The sequence below is a fragment of the Myxocyprinus asiaticus genome, chromosome 19 (assembly GCF_019703515.2).
Source record: "Myxocyprinus asiaticus isolate MX2 ecotype Aquarium Trade chromosome 19, UBuf_Myxa_2, whole genome shotgun sequence".
Lineage (NCBI taxonomy): Eukaryota > Metazoa > Chordata > Actinopteri > Cypriniformes > Catostomidae > Myxocyprinus > Myxocyprinus asiaticus.
This window is the reverse complement of record NC_059362.1, coordinates 5,203,499-5,223,103: the sequence shown is the minus strand read 5'-3', so window position 1 is coordinate 5,223,103 and position 19,605 is coordinate 5,203,499. Positions and strand designations below refer to the sequence as shown.

The 19,605-nt window shown below is 41.0% G+C and overlaps 2 protein-coding genes across 4 annotated transcripts in view; one reads left to right on the top strand and one right to left on the bottom strand.

Annotated features, from left to right (window-relative positions):
- LOC127409881 (unconventional myosin-VI-like) overlaps positions 1–19,605 on the top strand; it is a 490,797-nt gene that overhangs the window by 353,274 nt on the left and 117,918 nt on the right. The gene's annotated exons all lie outside the window — the stretch shown is intronic.
- The window catches only part of LOC127409883 (sorting nexin-14), a 134,708-nt gene that overhangs the window by 105,314 nt on the left and 9,789 nt on the right, over positions 1–19,605 (bottom strand). For all 3 annotated transcript variants that reach the window (XM_051644823.1, XM_051644824.1, XM_051644825.1), the window contains exons 2-4: positions 9,771–9,910; positions 8,019–8,139; positions 1,469–1,545 (exon numbers count right to left, since the gene is read on the bottom strand). In XM_051644823.1, the coding sequence (XP_051500783.1) occupies positions 1,469–1,545; positions 8,019–8,139; positions 9,771–9,901 (329 nt within the window). In that variant the 5' untranslated portion in view covers positions 9,902–9,910. The remainder of the gene's footprint in view (positions 1–1,468; positions 1,546–8,018; positions 8,140–9,770; positions 9,911–19,605) is intronic.

Here is a 19,605-nt window from a genome sequence, read left to right as displayed (position 1 = left end):
GCAATCTTACAAGCTACAGCCATGTGCATTAAATTATTCTTTCCTGTCTTGATATTTTAGAGACTCACAGTAATTCTAAAATCCTCTTTGAAACAACAATAACAATAAACAATAAAATACACATCAGACTTAAAAGTGATTCTATATACCCATGGTAAGCAAGTGATCCGCTGTTGACAATCAGGAAAAAGCAATTATTAAAATACATTTTTAATCCGCAATTGAACATCACCTTGTCCGCCATGTTTTTAACTCCAGCTCAGAAACTGGAGTCCTTCTGATTGGTCTGTCGCAAGGACTGTTGGGTAGTGGACTGCCGTGAGCCGGAGCAGTGCGGGCATCGAGGGCGCAAAGGGGGCGCTTGCGAGAACCCTCGTAAGCACTAAAATCACAAATGGGACACACTACGGACTCGTAGACTTCACAAGCACGCGCAACTGAAGGCCACAAGACCGCAAGTCCACATGAAGTGTGCCATTTGGGACAGGGCCTTTATTGCATTTTTACATAGACTGAAGTAGAGAACATTTTGTCAGAACCTCTAGTACATAACATGTTACTTATGTCTAGGTTTTGTAAATAATTTTTTTTTTCCTTCAGAATCGTGAGAGAATCGTGATCTTTATTCTAAGCAAAAAAAAATGTGATTCTCAATTTATCCAGAATCATGCAGTTCTAACAGACACCATACCAATGTCTCTGAAGTCAGAGTTTACTGTTTCTAAGCATTTTGGATGGTTTCACCTCATCATGTATTAGTGCTGCTTTAACAACTGTCACGTCTGTAACAACGGTTTTTCCTCATTAATGTGAGAATGAGAAAGAATAAAAATTAAACATAAAATGTTCTTAGGAGTGCCAACCCTTCTACATTCTATGACTATCATTATTTCTGGATTGTGCATTTGTATTCAAAGAACTTTTACAAAGTGTGATGATAATTCATTATAAATCAAACACTGTTTATTCATATCAGCGTTTTCATGCTTAAAACCGATTTACCGATGGTTTTAATTTGCTCAATAACTGGCAGATGAATATCGGCAGCCGATACGTCGGTGCATCCCTAGAACTGATTGATGGCAAAGGATAATATGTACAGTCTGCTAGTTATTATCACAAAATAAAGAGGCAGGCCGAACATGATCCTGTTGCTTATTACATGACTTCTTGCCGAATAAATAAATAGATGGACAATAAACAGTGAGTGTACATGATTTTATTACGCCAGAAGAAAGTGAATGTGGAGTGATCTGAGAGGCATGAAACTAGCACAGCTATGTAGGAAATTAGGACAACAGTCAATTATACAGTTTAGTGTTTATTACACAAAAATATCTGGCAGCAGAACACAGCACCAATGACCCTTTTCAGAGAGTTCTGTAATAAATTTCTTATTTCTTTTTTGATGTTGGGGTGAAATATGACCCAAACATTGTGAGATACACCCTGTAAGTGTGTGGCATACCTGTGACGTTTGCACTGGTGTTTGCCGCATACCGCACAGCTGTGAAACAGTGGTAATAACACCTGCTGCTCCTCTGCCTGCACACATACAGTAAATATGAATCATTCAAATGGTTATTAGTTCTTTAACAACAGGGCTGCGTTTCACAAAAGCATCCTAAGCCTAAGTAACTATCGTACAAATCATTTAAGAATTATGGGCTGTTCCCCAAAAGCCTTGCAACTTAAGTAGTACTTGAAAATCATCATATCTACAAGTGCTCTAAAGTAATCATACAGCATTTAAGAGCATCGTTATTGGAGGTTGATCGATAGCGGATTTTGCCGATACTGAAAAGGTGGTGGAAAAGGCAGATAACCGATTAATCGGCCGATAGTTTTTAAAATCGTTTAAAAGTATTTTTCCTTACTTGGCTGAACTTGATTCAATTGACCCTTCGCTAAGCTCCGCCCCCCTTGGATACATCGCTCGCTCTGACAAGCTCTGCAGAACTCCCCATAGGAATGAATGGGAGATTGCAGTCAAAGGAGCGGTTTTTGGCAAAACATTCTCATTAACGGAATGGATAATATTCTTAAGTGGGCTGCAATGAAGAATGACATTGTAAGGCATATTTATCTGAAGTTTTTTTGTAAAAGGAATTGTTAAATTACACAGTAATTTGATTGAAAACTTTGGAGACTGTGAATCAGAATAAAGGCAAACAATTATCACAGTCACTTGAAAAGAGAAAAGCGTTATTTAATGGCGATTACACACCTGAAAACATTAATGTAAGTGAACAGAACTGCTTATGACATCACATAACACACTCACTATGATGCTGTGAACTCTTTACTTACTAATTGCCTTTTCTAAGACCTGAATCAATACATAACTGAATTAATGTTAAGTTATTAGCTTTAATTTACCTCAGAGATTTTTTTTAAAGAAAGAAAAACAATGCATATATCCTCTCTAGGTACCTCGTGACACTATCAAAAGTGACCCGACATCAAAGTGTTTTACATTTCTTTGGATTATTTTCATAAAATCCTGCTTACAAACATTCATCACTCATGTAGACTCACATGGGAAAATAGCAAATGAGTGTCAGAGTAATGGCGGCCCGGCAACAGCTGCTAAGACAGGATTGGTCAGAAATGCTAAGGCGGGGCTTAGCGAAGGGTCAATTTTGGAAAGTGGTTCCACGAGTTCCCTGTCTGTCACTCACTCGATATTGTGTTGATGTAGTGACACTAGGGGTTCGCTCTTGAGAGCCCTAATCACCTTTGCTTTATTCAGAAAAGGCCAATGAAAATTGGCGAGTGGAATTTACATGCCGCTCTCCGCCCTGGACATACGGATATAAAAGGAGATGGTGTGCACCACTCATTCAGACTTGTTCTTCGAAGCCGAGCGCAAGTGTGTTCGTCCTGTCACCTCACTATTGCTGCTGAAATTATGGCGCGTATCAGCGGTCACCCTTGCACGGTCGAGTGTTGTGCTTCCCCTGGGCGCTTCGGTGTTATCGTTCGCAGCATCGGAGGGTGGGCTCCTGCTTTCGGAAGCGGACGAGTCTACTGAGCTCCCGCACTCGGGCGGTAGAGACGAAGGACGAAGCGGACACTGAGTTGGCAGCCGTGCTTGCTCAGGCGGCTGAGAACATCAGGCTTGAGTGGAAACCTCTGCCTTGCCCTGAGCATTCGCGGCTGGATGATTGATTTCTTGTGCCTTTCTTCCCGGAAGTGCACCAGGTGCACCGCCACGGCGCGCTCGACCTGAGGAAGCTCGACATATCCCTTGGCTGCTCCGCCGTCCAGGGTAGTCAGGGTGGATGAGCCTGTGAAGCATGTCCGGGCGGAGAAAGGCGCCTTCCACGACTTCGCGGGCTCGTCCACCCTGACTACCCTCGACGGCGGAGCAGCCAAGGGATATGTCGAGCTTCCCCAGGTCGAGCACACTGTGGCGGTGCACTTGTGCCCGCAGGGCGCAGCTACCTGGAGGAACCGACCAAGGCTCCCTTCCAAGGCATGTAAGTTTTCTTCGTCATTAGTGGCAAAGGCTTGCAATGCCGCGGGTCAGGCCGCCTCCGCCCTGCATGCCATGACCATCCTGCAGGTTCACCAGGCCAAGGCGCTTAAAGATCTGCATAAGGGCAGGACCGACCCAGGGCTTACGTGGTTGCTATAACAGCGTATCATGATATACTGGATGGGAGACCCTCAGGGCAGCACGACCTGATCACCAGGTTCCGCAAGGTTGCGAGGAGATTGAATCCTCCTAGGCCGCACCTGATTCCCTCTTGGGATCTCTCTGTGGTTCTACCTGCCCTACAGAGAGCCCCCTTTGAGCCCCTGGAGCAGGCCGAGCTCAGCACTCTGTCACTGAAGACGGCCCTCCTGGTGGCGCTCACCTCTATCAAGTTGGTTGGGGACCTGCAGGCGCTCTCTGTCATCAGCGAATGCCTGGAGGTCAGGCCGGCACACTCTCACGTGATCTTGAGACCCCGGCCTGGTTACGTGCCCAAGGTTCCTACCACTCCCATCAGGTGGTGAACCTGCAAGTGCTCCCTTCAGAGGAAGAAGACCCGGCCTTGTCGTTGTTGTATCCAGTTCGCGCCCTGCACATCTATCTGGACCGCACGCAGAGCTTTAGATGCTCGGAGCAGCTCTTTGTCTGTTTTGGAGGACAGCAGAAGGGGAAAGCTGTCTCCAAACAGAGGCTGGCCCATTGGATTGTGGATGATATTTCTTTGGTTTACAAGTCAAAAGACCTGCTGTGCCCCTTGGAGTCCAGGCACGCTCCACCAGAGGTGTTGCATCCTCCTGGGCACTGGCGAGGGGTGCCTCTCTAACAGACATATGCAGAGCAGTGGGTTGGGCTACACCCAATACCTTTGCAAAGTTCTACAACCTCCGCATAGAACCAGTTTCTACCCGAGTGTTACGGGGTAAAAACAGGTAGGCCGGGCAGCCGGTTGGATGTAACACCTGCATTAGCACATTTCCCCTTTCGAGGTGATAACAGTTCTTGTTCACAACAGTTCCCTGCAACTGGTGAACACTGAACGCCTTTTCAATTTCTTAAGCACTGTTCGGTGAGGAACTCGGCAGAGGAGTAACACTGCCAGGCCCGGTACTCGTGGTATGCCTCTTTTCAGGTGAGCCCGTGTACTTTGGCTCAGTGCTCCATACGTGGTGGTTCCCCCCCTCGGTAATACCGTAATATTCGCTCTGCCTCGGCTAATGTTGCTGTGTACCCTCTTCGTAGATAGGGTCCTCCCCAGTGGCATCATTCCATATGTGAACTTCCCGGTCGGTAAGTCCATGTGAGGTATTCTACACGTTAACCTCCCTCCGGTTGGATGTGGTCTCCGTAGTGCTCTCCCTCCTGGAGAGGGAAGAGCACTTCCCCAATGCTATTCTATCAGATGCTCGGCGGGAAATTGCTTAATACAAAAATCAGGAAAGGCCACCGCCTGTAGCCTCCTCGGGTAAGCGCCTCCTCCTCCCCTTAACGGGACCAGGGAGACGCCTTACCTAACTCGCTGGAAGGTCACGACATGGTCGAGCGCTCACTGCGAGGCACGCAGCAGCTTGCCCGTGTCCGCTCCTCTGTACCTCGTGACATGGTTCAGCGCCTGCGACGTTTCATATAGGAACCCCTAGTTTCACTACATCGACACAACGTCGAGTGAATGACAGACAGGGAACGTGTTGGTTAATGATGTAACCTCTGTTCCCTGATGGAGGGAACGAGACGTTCTGTCCCTCCTGCCACGGCGCTGAACCGACCGCTGACATGGCCGGGACTCTCTCTCGGCTCCTAAGCACAAATCTGAATGAGTGGTGCACGCCATCTCCTTTTATACCCGTATGTTCAGGGCGGAGAACAGCATGCGAATTCCACTCGCCAATTTTCATTGGCCTTTTCTGAATAAAGCAAAGGTGATTGGGGCTCTTAAGAGCGAACCCCTAATGTCACTACATCGACACAACATCTCATTATCTCCATCAGGGAACAGAGGTTACATCAGTAACCAAGACGTTTTCTTTACTCAAAATTACTATGTAATCTCAACACAAACACTTTTGTGTAGGGAGAACCTTTTTGAATTGAGTAAACCCAACAAAATTAGAAGTGTCAATGTAACTCAAATAAATCTTTATTTTTTAACTAGTGAAAGTTAATGTTACCATGCTAAATACATGCTGTTTGGAAGCACTACAGACTGCAGTTTAGTAACTATGCTATGGTTAGCACAGCAATTGCTCAAGGACGCAAGCAATCAATTTCATGTGCGACATCTACCTGTCCTCATTGTTAGCTCAATCTCCACTCTTCACTATAATGGTAACCCCCAAAACTCCAACATAATAGAGGCAACAATAGTCCAAAATGAATAAAGTCCCAGATGCAGTTTATTGTTCAACCAAAATCCCAAAGAGAAAAAAATAAAGATTTTGGGCACAACACAGGACTTTTAACTATAAACAAGCCCGAAACACCCCAGGGACTTTTATTTTAAAATGACAGAGACTTGGCTGACACAATGCTATAAATTTAAGTTTTCATCTATTTAAGATTTTTATAGCCTCTATATACTCACCAGATAAAGGGTTTTGTATTTATTTAACCAGATGAGGTGTAATGAGGAAAAAGGTTTCTTTTTATTCACAAGATGTGAAATTCAAAATAAATACATAAAATAGATATGCATAATGGAAAGAATAAATGATCAGGCCTAAATCAATAAATTAAATACACAGATTTGTGTGCACAACCACGTAGCTGGCACAAAGTGGCAGCATGATTGTTGTACAAATAAATTTCAGAGGGAATGGAGTTATTTTATTTAACCCTCCTATGGTATTACATCATTTTTTTACCTAAATAAATCTTCCTTATTTAATAAAAATGGTTTCCTTTATCTGAGCAGTACAAGACTTGGTGACTTTTCCTCCATTTGCCATCTTAACATTGGGCTTGGGCAAAAAATTGGGCTTAATTCGATAAGTTTAAGAGGTCATAAAAAATGACACCTTTGGTATTTGCAGTCAAAATTGACAGACCATTGAAAATTAATGGGAAAGAGCAATTATAAAGAGCAATAAATCAGTCACAATGCTAAACACACACACACACACTCAAAAATGAAGGGGTGAGACGATAACACACTAACAATGAACAAAACACACACACACACACACACACACACACACACACACAAACACACAGAACCAGGGCATCAATAAGTGGAGCTCTACAGCCATCTTTTGGTCATTGCTGGCATTACAAGTCATCTGTTGTTTTCAAGCTGATGACAACAATCTGGCACACACATTTACTCTCTCTCTCTCACACACACACACACACACACATGTTTGCTAAATACATTTTTACTATATAAAGTTAATAAAAATAGCAAAATGTTTATTTTGATTCTTCTGTTTTATACTTTAATTGAATTTTCAGAATTTTGCAGTTCATTTCTGTTTCTTGATGTTTATTTTCTTGACAATATTATACATTTGAGTTCTTAAATTTTTATGTTTTAAAAAAATTATTGGTAGAAAAAGGTTTATTCTGTGTCTTCTCTTTGTAACACCACGGTCAGGTTTGACTGCAAGCATAATGACTAACTGCAAAATCTGACACTTCAAATCAAATTTAAAATGCTCAACTCTGACAAATAATAGTTTGATCATGTTTAAATATACAGTATATATATATCCAAATGCACAACTTGTGATAAAATATAAAATTAGGTTAAGGGGAAAATGGACTGTCTTGGCTAGTCAAAATCCCTTCTCAACTTCCTCCTATTTTACAACCCCCTCATCTTCTTCTCTGACACCCAGGACCATGTAAAGGGTCTCAGAGGATAACCACAGTCCATAACATATAGTCACTGACCCTGAACCCACAGATGAATTTGTGAAAAAGAAACATTGCAAACACATATCAGATGAGCAAAGCAGAGATTGTGTAAACATAATAGATCGTTCTGCTCAAAATGATTGCAAAACTGTATTTAATTATCACAGTGAAGTCAATTACATGCATTTATAAAATAAAGCGCAAAGTTTGAATGAAATTGCAATGACCAGCAACACTTTTCAGCACTTTTCAAATTTCAGCACTTCACATACAGACAGTGACTTAAATGTAGTTTTGGGAATCGAGCGTAAAAGAACGTTCAAAACTTTGCATGTAGAGAACGCTCTGAAAGAATTTCGATTGATCGTTATAGGGAAACTACCAATTAATGTTATTAATGTGATACATGTTTTTGACATTTTGCACATTATCTTGAACAATGTTTTTTTTTTTTTTCTTAAAATAACTAAAATTAACTATAATTACATGCCGTTTTAGACAGAGTAAAATTGACTAAAATAAATGAATCTGAAAAGAAATACTGACTAAATTTTCAAAAGACAAAAATTATTAATAAAACTGTGTGAAAATTACCACTGGTGTGGTCACAGGCATATATACATTAGCTATTTTACATCAGCTTCACCCTGACTCAACCAATCAGAACTATCAGTTTTGTAATATTTACCTTCCTCTTGGTCCTTATAGAGATGAGAATATTAGGCAGCAGATATTCAGGACTGAATGAGCAGTAGAACGTGATCACTCCAGCCAGAAACGACCAGAATATCATCAGAATATGGAGATATCTGGAAGTAAGAGAGTGATTATGTACTGCTGTGACCATACTGCTTAATGACACTCATACAGTAATAGCTCTATCCACAGCAGCATGGAAAGCAGTTAAAGTATTTAATATTCAGTAGTGATGTCCTGATAAAAAAAATTTGAGAACGAGGAAGAGTGCCAATACTTCCTTTTCAGTGCTTGCTGATACCATAACAGAGCATAAGGGATGTGAGATATATTGTTTAAATATTATCCAATTACTTTTGATTTATTATTAGTAGTAGTAGTAGTAGTAGTATTACAGTGAATATTACATAACTAACTATCCAGTAGTGATATATTTCAGTCATACGGTTTTCCATTTAAACTGAGCTTTTATTCTGGCAGAAGGTTTTATTTTGGACTGAAGCCCTTTCCATTTCTGTGTGTTTTCGAAGGTAGGTTCTCACTTCCGGGAAAGCAGGTCGCTATGTGACACAGGCTAGGTCCACATTAAACCAGATATATTTGAAAATGGCATTTTCATTTTTGAAAAATTCTCCATCCACACTGCTTTTTTCAAGCATTTTCCAAAAGTTGCTCGTCCACACTAAAACAAATGAAAACTCTTAAATCCCCTTACTGCACATGCGAAAAATCACCAATCCATGTATGGTCTGAAACACAGTTGTTCTCGTGTTTCAACGCCGGACAGCAATTCCGAGTAAATTTTGCATCGCCTTTGAAGGAATGCATTGTGAAGGTTGTACAAAGTAACATTTATCTTTAACAATGCCCTCAAAGTGAATAGCAGGCACAATAACTCCACTACAATGTGGGCCACCATCTTGATTGTTTTGGGTTGAATGGATCACATGATTGCTTCACATGACAACAAAAATTTAATTGTTTTCAGATATCTCTGTCTTCCCTGTCCACACTAAAACAAGAAGACACCGTTTCCAAATGTATCCACTTGGGAGAGCTTTTTCGTAAAATTCAGTTTTTCCTATCAAAAACGCCAAAACGTAGAGAAAAAGATGCATTTTCAAACTAAAAAGTATTAGCGTGGACGTGGCTGCAGTGTGTTTATTAAATTACAAAAGGCTTCTATTTAATTAACTAAAAATTTAGTCTGTATGTGCTGTGCGTTGCAAAATGAATTAGCGCTCTGCTCACTGTCATCTGCTACAAACAGAGTGCGCAATGTTCATAATGGTGTTTTCAGTGTATGAGCCAAAGAGCTCTGGTATGAGGAGCCGGTGGCGGCTTACATACACTTTGAAGCACGTAGCACATGCAAACGAAATATTTATCTCATTAAATCGTGGTTTAATAATCACACTAGGATATAATGTGATTTTAATATGTGCGCTGAATGTTTACGGAAATGGAATTCATTCTTCTGATGGTATCGGTTTTTGGTCTCTGAGCATTTTTATGAGCACGAGTACAAGCACATGAGCGCAATATCAGGACATCCCTAATATTCAGTAAATAGTAAACATGTGTTCACTTCCAAACCATGGTCCTTTAGCAGATGTTTCTAAGTATTTTATGAACAAGCAATCATAACAATCTGTTAAATAGTGGTGGAAAATGGGTCGTGTGACTGTTTTAAGTGGACTTCAGGGGGAAAATGTCATTTAAATCTGCTTATGAAGATACTCACTGGTTGAGTATGATGGTGGAGGAGATCATGAATGTGAAGATACAGAAGATAACAGGATACTGACGAGCAACATCCTTAAACGCATCCAAGCGCAGACCCCTCCTCACAGAGCCCACAAATGAGTCCGACATTATACCTGACTATACAAGAGAAAACAATACATCACAAAATATCACATCACTGAATCTACCCTTCCTAAACAGTACAGTGATGATACTGAATCAAGTACCAAGAAGTACTTTGGTACTGCCAATGTTTTGTTTTGTTTTTTGTACCATGATAGTACCATGGTAATCTTGGAAGTACCTTGTGAATACCATGAGACATGAATTTCAGTACCATGACTAAAGGTGACTGTGCCTTTGAGGTTGTTGCTCCCAAATTGTGGAATGCTCTCCCTTTGGATTTAAGATCTGTGGACTCTGTGGTCATTTTTAAAAAGCAGCTAAAAACCCACTTGTTTAAAATTGCTTTTGTCTAATTTGTTTGTTTTGTCTTTGTTTTTTGTTTTTGTTTTTTATTATGCTTCCTTGTTTTTATATTGTGGATGTTAAGCACTTTGTGACGTCTGTTCTAGAGAGGTGCTATATAAAAAAAAAAAATTAAAAAAAATGACAACAATCAGCCACAACATTAAAATCACCTGCCTAATATTGTGTAGGTCCCCCTTGTGCCGCCAAGACAGCGCCAAACCACATCTCAGAATAGCATTCCGAGATGCTATTCTTCTCACCACAATTGTACTGAGCAGTTATCTGAGTTACCGTAGACTTTGTCAGTTTGAACCAGTCTGGCCATTCTCTGTTGACCTCTCTCATCAAAAGGTGTTTCCATCCACAGAACTGCCCGTCACTGGATGTATTTTGTTTTTGGCACCATTCTGAGTAAATTCTAGAGACTGTTGTGCATGAAAATCCCAGGAGATCAGCAATTACAGAAATACTCAAACCAGCACAACTGGGGTCCTCGGACACCAAGCGAGAAGCAGATGTGTGAGATATGAGCTCTGCGAACTTTGCTAGTTTTTTTATTATTTTCATGTTATAATCCGGTGAGATTCGATACACCCAGTTACATACTTGCTCTTTGAGGTAAACATGGCAAAGAAGTCAAAATCCTCAGACTCTGGAGACATTAAAAGACACGTACGTTTTTAAGCTGAGGCCTCTGACGGGAAATTCAGCGTCAACTGCCCAACATTTCGGTAATGCTGACGAAGGCTGTTGCTGACTTGGAAAATCTCACTGTAATACGATGATCGATTACGGCAATGGAAACAAAATTCTCTGAATTGGTTACAAGAGTGACAGAAGTTGAAAAACGAATTGATTATCTTAAGTCATCGGAAAGGGAATTATCCGCTAATCCGCCCGCGTCCAAAACAGATTTGGAATTAATTTTGGAAAAACTGGAATATTTTGAAAATATGAGCCATAGGAATAACATACGAATTGTTGGAATTCCTGAGCATGAAGGGGGCAGAGATATGGTGAAATTCCTGGACGAGCTTTTCCCGAGTCTGCTCAACATAACAGGCCATAAACTGGAAATCGGGCGAGCTCACAGAGTCCCAGCTCGCAGAACTGCTGAGGGAGACAGGCCCCGATCGATTCTGACCAAATTTCTGAAATCATCCGATAAAGATCTTGTGTTGTGCCAGGCGAGGAGCAAAGGAAAGCTTACTTGGAGGAATCACAATGTTTTCTTGTTCCCAGACTTTGCGAATTCAACAAGAGAGAAACGCGATCGGTTCAGGGAATGTAAGAAACTCTTACACCAACAGAAGATCATTTTTGCACTGATGTTCCCGGCCAAACTGAGAATAGAAACGAAGAATGGTCGCAAAGTCCAAAACAGGCACTCTCCTTCATAAATACATTGGAGTAAGCCGTTTGATGTTTCTTATATTAGTGGACTTACTCGCGGTTCAGGAACTCTGTTATCTGAGGAAGCTGGGTGCCATTTTTGTTTCTTTTTGCGCTGGCTCCGCCTAGCGGCTGGAGTTTGTTTTTTGGCATGACTCCAACAAACTTTTGCATCGACGGAAGATGTTTTTTTACACTGAAGTTCCTGGCCAGATCGAGAATAGACACTATGGATGACCGAAAATATCTACATGCTCACATAAAAGATGTCTTTTATAAAGTTGATGGGCTGAGTAAGTTATGGTGTATTTATTTATTTATTTTTTTGTGCGGCCTCTGAGTTAGTTTGGCTCTTCATCATCCGAGGAACCGGGATGCTGGTTTTGTTTTTCGTGCTGGCTCCGCCAAGCGGTTGGAGCTTGTTCTGTTGAATAACACTCCTTTGGAACAGCTGTGGATAAATCTGTTCGTTCTTCGTGCTTATTCCTCCTGCTGGCTGGTATTTTTACGGGACACTGGAATGATTATGTCATCCGCTGAACTCATAACAGCTGGCTCACTGAACAATTGTTTGTCTGTCCGAGGAAATCGAACGGCTTTATATCAGCTGGAGTTTGTTTTGCGGAGGATCACACCTTCGAGATGGTTCTGTGAATGAGTCTACATGTTTTTGCTGTTATTCTGCCTGTTGGCTGGGGTCTGTTTTACAAAGTATATTCTGTTATGTAATTTTGCCTCACAAAATTTGTATAGAAGCACCAGACTTGAGCAATCTGATGGCAAAGTTGTCGCGGGGGCTCTCGTAGGCGTACATGGACTCTTTGAGTTTTAATGGATTGACACCGGTTGCCGCTGTCATGCGCGGGGTTAATGCGTACGTTTTTCTTTTTTCTTTTTTTTCTTTTTTTTGGGATTTTTCCCCTTTTTCTCCCAATTTGGAATGCCCAATTCCCAATGCGCTCTAAGTCCTCGTGGTGGCGTAGTGATTCGTCTCAGTTCGGGTGGCGGAGCACGAATCCCAGTTGCCTCCGCGTCTGAGACAGTCAACCCACGCATCTTATCACGTGGCTTGTTGAGCGTGTTGCCATGGACACATAGCGCATGTGGAGGCTTCACGCCATCCACCGCAGCAACCACGCTCATTTCACCATGCGCCCCACCGAGAACAAACCACATTATAGCGACCCCGAGGAGGTTACCCTATGTGACTCTACCCTCCCTAGCAACCGGGCCAATTTGGTTGCTTAGGAGACCTGGCTGGAGTCACTCAGCACGCCCTGGGAGTCGAACTAGCGAACTAGCGAACTCCAGGGGTGGTAGCCAGCGTATTTTACCACAGAGCTACCCAGGCCCCTCGTTTTTCTTTTTTCTGTATGCTTTGTTCGGGGGAAGTTCAGGGTTTGATTGTTGCATTAATGGGGAATGTGGTCTGTGTAATCTTGTTTTTGACACAATTTATTTTTTTTATTATATCAATATGTCAAATGTTAATATGAATAAGTTGTCTCTCTCCACATGGAATGTGAATGGGTTGGGGCACCCTATAAAAAGAAGGAAGGTTATTACTTTTCTTAAACATAAGAAATATGATATTGTGTTTCTTCAAGAAACACATCTTTCCCCGCAGGAAGCTGAAAAATTTGGTAAGATATAGGGTGGACAATTTTTTGTCAGTACTGGCTCAAGTAAGAGCAGGGGAGTCATTTCATTAATCAGTAAACATCTACAATTCAAATTTCTCAAACAGATTAAAGATAAATTAGGAAGAGTCATTATTGTTTTAGCAGAAATTCAGGGACAAAGGTTGATTTTGGCTAATATTTATGCACCTAACGTTGATGATCAGGGCTTTTTTATAGATCTTGAAGGGATGCTGCAAGCCGCTGGCACCCCTCATGATATAATATTGGGAGGAGACTTTAGGGATAGGTTAGGTTAGGTTAGGGTTAGGGTTAGGTTAGGGTTGATGGACTCAGTCCTTGATCACAGTGAAGCAAAAGTGTGTAAGCTCCCTAGAGCAACAGTGACACTTCACAGGATGTGTAAAAATCTTGGTCTTGCAGATATTTGGAGACTTTTTAACCCATCTGGTAGAGACTATAAATTTTTTTCATCAGTCCATAAGATTTATTCTAGAATAGATTTTTTTTTTTTATATCTAAGTCCCTCATTTCATCTGTTGTTGACTGCTCAATTGGAAACATCTTAGTCTTGGATCACACCCTGGTGAGTTTGGAGATGTTGCCACAAACGGAGAAAAAGAAATCATATAGTTGGCGCTTTAATGTATCCCTTTTGCAAAATCCTGATTTCCAACAAATGTTAAAGACCAAAATCAGTGTTTATATGGAGACCAACTGGTCCTCAGTATCCTCTGTGGGCATGGCTTGGGAGGCATATAAGGCGGTTCTTAGGGGTTGGATCATACAGTATGCCTCATTCACCAAAAAATCCAAAGCACGAGAACTTGTGGAGTTGGAAAGGAATATTAAAAGTGCAGAGGCAGAGCTGAAGCGCAGAATGTCGTATGATGGCTTCAGAGAATTGACTCGATTAAAATACAGATATAATGCTATTTTGTCGTGGAAAGTGGAGTTTTGGTTATTCAGGGCAAGACAGTCATATTTTGAGTTGGGGGACAAAGCAGGAAAACTTTTGGCTAGATATATAAAGCAGAGAGAGTCTTTTTCTACCATTCCCTCAGTGAAATCTGCTGATATTAATAATGCTTTTTAAGAGTTCTAATTTGATCTTTATAGGTCTACGTCTTCGTCTACTGATGAAGATATTAGAAACTTTGTGGAACCATTAGAACTTCCTAAACTGACGACTGAGCAAAGAAATTGTCTTGATTCTGAGATAAACTTGGAGGAACTTGATGAGTAATTAAGGCCTTACCTACAGGTTTAGCTCTGGGGCCAGATGGTTTTGCTGCTGAATTTTTAGATCTTATGCTACAGAACTGGCTCCACTTTTGTTAGAAGTTTATACAGAATCATTAAAGAACAGAAAGCTTCCTCCAACTATGACACAAGCCCGGATCAGTCTGATTCTTAAAAAGGACAAAGATCCAAGAGTGTGTAAAAGTTACCATCCAATTTCCCTGATCCAGCTAGATGTAAAAATTTTGTCCAAAATTTTGGCTAATCGTTTAAGTAAGGTTATGACATCTCTTATATATATGGATCAGGTGGGGTTTATTCAGGGCCACAGCTCTTCTGATAACATCAGGCGTTTCATTAATATCATGTGGTCAGTAGCGAATGATCAGTCTCCGGTCACTGCCATTTCGCTTGACGCCGAAAAGGCATTTGATATGGTAGAATGGGATTATCTTTTTAAGATTTTAGAAATGTATGGGTTCGGGAGTACATTCATTGGTTGGATTAAGTTACTTTATAGACACCCTGCAGCAGCGGTACAAACAAATGGATTAATTTCAGATTATTTTACTCTGGAAAGGGGCACTCGGCAAGGTTGCCCTCTTTCCCTATTATTGTTCTGACTTGCCCTGGAGCCATTAGCAGCCGTGATAAGAAAGGAGGATGATTTTCCAGGGGTGGTGGCGGGAGGTGTGGCGCATAAGATTCTGCTTTACGTAGATTATATTTTATTATTCGTCTCCGACCCCACTAGATCTATGCCTTGCCTCCACAGAATTATTAATTCCTTTTCCAAGTTCTCTGGATACAAAGTCAACTGGTCTAAATCCGAAGCTTTAGCTCTGACTGCATACTGTCCACTAACGGCCTTTCAGCAGGGTGCCTTTCAGTGGCAAAAACAGGGCATTAAGTATTTGGGTATTTTATTCCCAGCAAATTTGTCTGATTTAGTTAGAGTTAATTTTGACCCTTTAATTAAAAAGTTTTCGAGCGATGTGGACAGATGGGCTTCATTACATTTATCGATGATTGGGAAGATTAATGTTATTAAAATGAACTGTATTCCAAAATTCAACTACCTGCTACAGTCACTCCCCCTCTCTTATTTTAAGCAGTTTGATAGAATTGCGAAGTCCTTCATTTGGAATGGTAAACGTCCCAGACTACATTCCAACAAATTACATAGGCCGATTGACAAAGGTGGGTTAGGCTTACCCAAGATTTTGTTTTATTATTATGCGTTCAGTCTCAGGCATTTGGCTCATTGGTCGCTTCCACCTGAGAGAGCCCCTCCCTGGTTTTCTATTGAACAGGAAGTCCTTGCCCCTATTTTACCATTGTAAAGTCTTTCTATTAAACTAACCAGAGAAATTAAGTCACACATGATTTGGACAAGAGTGGCCAGAGTATTTAATTCAGACATTTATTTAAATGTTGCCTCAAGCATATGGCTGAACCCAAAATTATGTATCAATAAGTCCCCTTTCTGTTGGTCAGAGTGGATTGTGAGAGGGGTTGTTACACTCGGCAACCTGTATGAGAGTGGAGTGTTGAGATCTTTTGAGAATCTGGGTCATCATTTTGGGATTCCCAGATCTCAGTTTTATAGGTATTTACAGCTGCGCCACATGCTCTGTACTATTTTTGGGAGTAGCACACACCCCCCTAAAGCGGCAGATGCTTTGGGAGAGGTGATTACTGCTTTTGGAAAAGGTCATGAGGCATCAGTGTATTACTCCCTGCTGGTTCGGAGTCTGGGGGATGGAGCTTTAGCTTCTATCAAGAGATTATGGGAAAAAGATTTGAATTTGGTATTGGAGGAAGAAGTGTGGACTAGGATTCTAAAAAATGTCAAGTCTGCATCTAGAGATGAAAGGGTTCGCCTTATGCAATTTAAGATTTTACATAGATTTTACTGGACCCCCTCTAGATTATATAGGCTTGGTCTTAAAGACACACCCAACTGCTGGCGTTGTCAATCAGAAGTTGGAGACACAACTCATGCCTTTTAGGGGTGTGTTAAGATTCAAGATTTTTGGATGAAGGTGCAGAGCTATTTGTTTGACGTTTTGGGCACTCAAGTTTTGCTTTGCCCCAGACTTTGTATTTTGGGCGACGGAGCGGTCACACATTTGGGGGCCAAATTTATAAACAATTGGGTTTTAACAAGTGTTATGATTGGCAGACAAGTCATTTTAAGGGGTTGGAAATCCGACGGAGCGCCATCATTTCCAGAGTGGTGTACAGAGATGGGGAGGGTGGCAGCATTTGAAGAAGGGGTATCTAGAGGATTGGGTAATTTGGACTTGTTTATGGGAAAGTGGGGCAAATATTTGGCATTTTTGGAGGGCTCTCGGGGAGGGACAGTGGAGAGAGAGATGTAGAGGTTATGTGTGTGATTTATTACATTTTATTAATTATTTTATTTTTTAATATTTGTTTTTGTGTGTCTATAATTATGTGGGACCACTGGGATGTTCTTATGGGTAGGGTTGGGGATTGGGGGGGTAGTAATAGAGGGGGTTAAGTATTGATTCTGTTTGTATGTTCTTGCTTTTATGTCAATATAGGAATCAATAAAAACATTTTAATATATAAAAATAAAAATAAAAAAAAGAGCACAACTGGCACCAAAAAACATCCAGGCGATTATCTAATCATCCAATCAAGTGGCAGCAGTGCAGTGCATAAAATCATGCAGATATGGGTCAGGAGCTACAGTTAATGTTCACATCAACCATCAGACAGTGGCGAATTCTCAGAGCCAGCAAAGCCTTCTCTGCTGGCATAACATGCCAAATAAATAAATGTTTTTCATCCTCAATCAAGTTTTTGCCTATATATTTTTAATTGCGTTCCACTCTTAATTAATCTACAAACAAATAGAGAAAAAGGAAAAGTTTATCCAGTCAGAATTTATTCCTTGATGCTTACAAGCAAAGTGTGACAACTGTTTCACAAATCGGATGCCCGAAGCCCTAAGCCGAAGCAGCACGTGAGTCTGAGATCCACCCCGTCAGGCCTTCAGAATTTCCACAGAATCCCTCAACAGTGCAAATGAATGAGCAACTAAAGTCAGATTGTCAGATTCATCAGCCAATCAGACTGATTTATTTGTTCTTGGTGGGTGTGATCTTTAGGATATGTCCCAGTCCAGGCCTTCTAGCTTGCCTTGAGTGAGGCAATCACACTTTAAGTGATGTACGTAGTTCAAGAGCGAAAAGCGTAAGATCAAGCTGTCTGATGAGTCGGCTGTCATCACTGCTGGTACTGCTGTTGAGAAAGAGATCCTTATGGATTTGAAAACACGAGATGTTCTGCATGACCATGCGATTGCTTAATTTATTAAACATTTATTCAAGCAAATTGGTAAGTGCTTTTTGCATTGTTATAGCAACATCGGGAGTTTTCTAAGTGTAAATTAGGCTGCTTGAGCATTCAGTGTCAGATCAAGTTTTGAAAAGTAGTGCTGCATTCCATTCAACTTGGAAAGTCGGATTTGACAACTTCCTACTAGGAAAAGGGCAATGGATTGCATCTTTAAATCAGAATTACAGCTTGTAGGCTCGTGCAGAAATTCTCAACTCCGATTTCGCCGAGATGCAGGTGCATGATGTCACACAAACATGTCGACACTCGGAGATATACAAAGTAAGTGATAAACATTAAATTTATTAAGTAATATTGATAAATGAGTTTGTTTCCACATTACATGATATTAAAGCTTGTTTAACAAATGCCTGCATAAACAGGTGTATAAAACATGGTAAATTATAATCTCTTTTGATAATCGTACACCTGAAGCACAAATGCTATCGTTGCAGCATTGTTTATCAGTTGGGTTGCTAGGAGACATCTCTAATGAGAGTCAAACCCCTGCTAAGCTAACGGGAGTGTTGCAATTTTGTTTCTTTAAACGTCATCTTCTGAATATCAGGGAATGGAATGCATTTATGGTCGGAGATATCAAGTAGGAATATCCCACATCCAACTTGAATGGAACGCAGCAAAATCGTGTACCCTGACGAAATAAAATTTATTGCAAGCAACATTTAAATCGCAAATATTATTAGATAGATTTTTCCAGGTATTATACACCTCTTTGGTAGATTCATATTCTTGTGTGGACATGTTTTTAAAATGTCAACTGGTATTACTAGTAAGCTGCGACATAATGTATGATGCCCAAAGGCACAGGGTGTCTTATTCATTGTGAAACTGTGTTTTCTTAATGGCATGAATCACACTGAAGGCCTAGACTTTAAATTAACGGCCCGCCACTGCCATAAGAATGGGGAAAAATGTGATCTTAGTGATTTGGACCATGGCATGATTGTTGGTGCCACAGCCCTCTAAATTGGGAGTAAATCACTCGCATATGCGAGTAAATTTCACACAATGCGACCAAAAAACGTCTGTTATTAGCCACTGGCAGCTAAATATTAACATTTCACTCGCCAGTGATAGAGTTGTGAAGTGTCGAATCATCAAGGCCCTTTTACTGAATAAAAAGCAGTTGATTACGAAGCTGGATTCAGCCTCGTCCTATCTCATGAGCGTGCAGGATAAAGCACTTGTGTCTCATTCAGTTGAACTCCGAGCATCTCAGGGAACTGCACTGTGGACGTCACAAGAGCAGCTCTCTTGAGAGCGTGTGAAGATTAACCACTTCTCAAGCGCTCTGATGTGCACGCCGCCTACAGAGGCTTGCGCCAAACTCCCGCGAAAATATAAACAATGTACTCCAGTTTCATTCAATAGCCATGTAAGGGCAAATGTCCATGGTCATTATGGGTTTATTCAAGCAGTGTTAATAACATGCAGTGAGACAGAGGAGATGCCCTGCTCTATTTCTGTGGAGATGATAAAATGCAAGAAACAGAATCTCAAAGTCTTCCTTCATGAGAAATAAGGGCTTGTTAGTTAATCAGAGAGTCTTAAAATAATGTGTGAAAGTGAAGAATTTAAGGCAGAAATATAATACTATTGCATAATATAATATAATATAATATCATATAATAGCTATACAGGTTGGCTGGGTTACAAAAGAAGCACTTTCCAATGGATCAAAAGTAAATCAGACAAAAA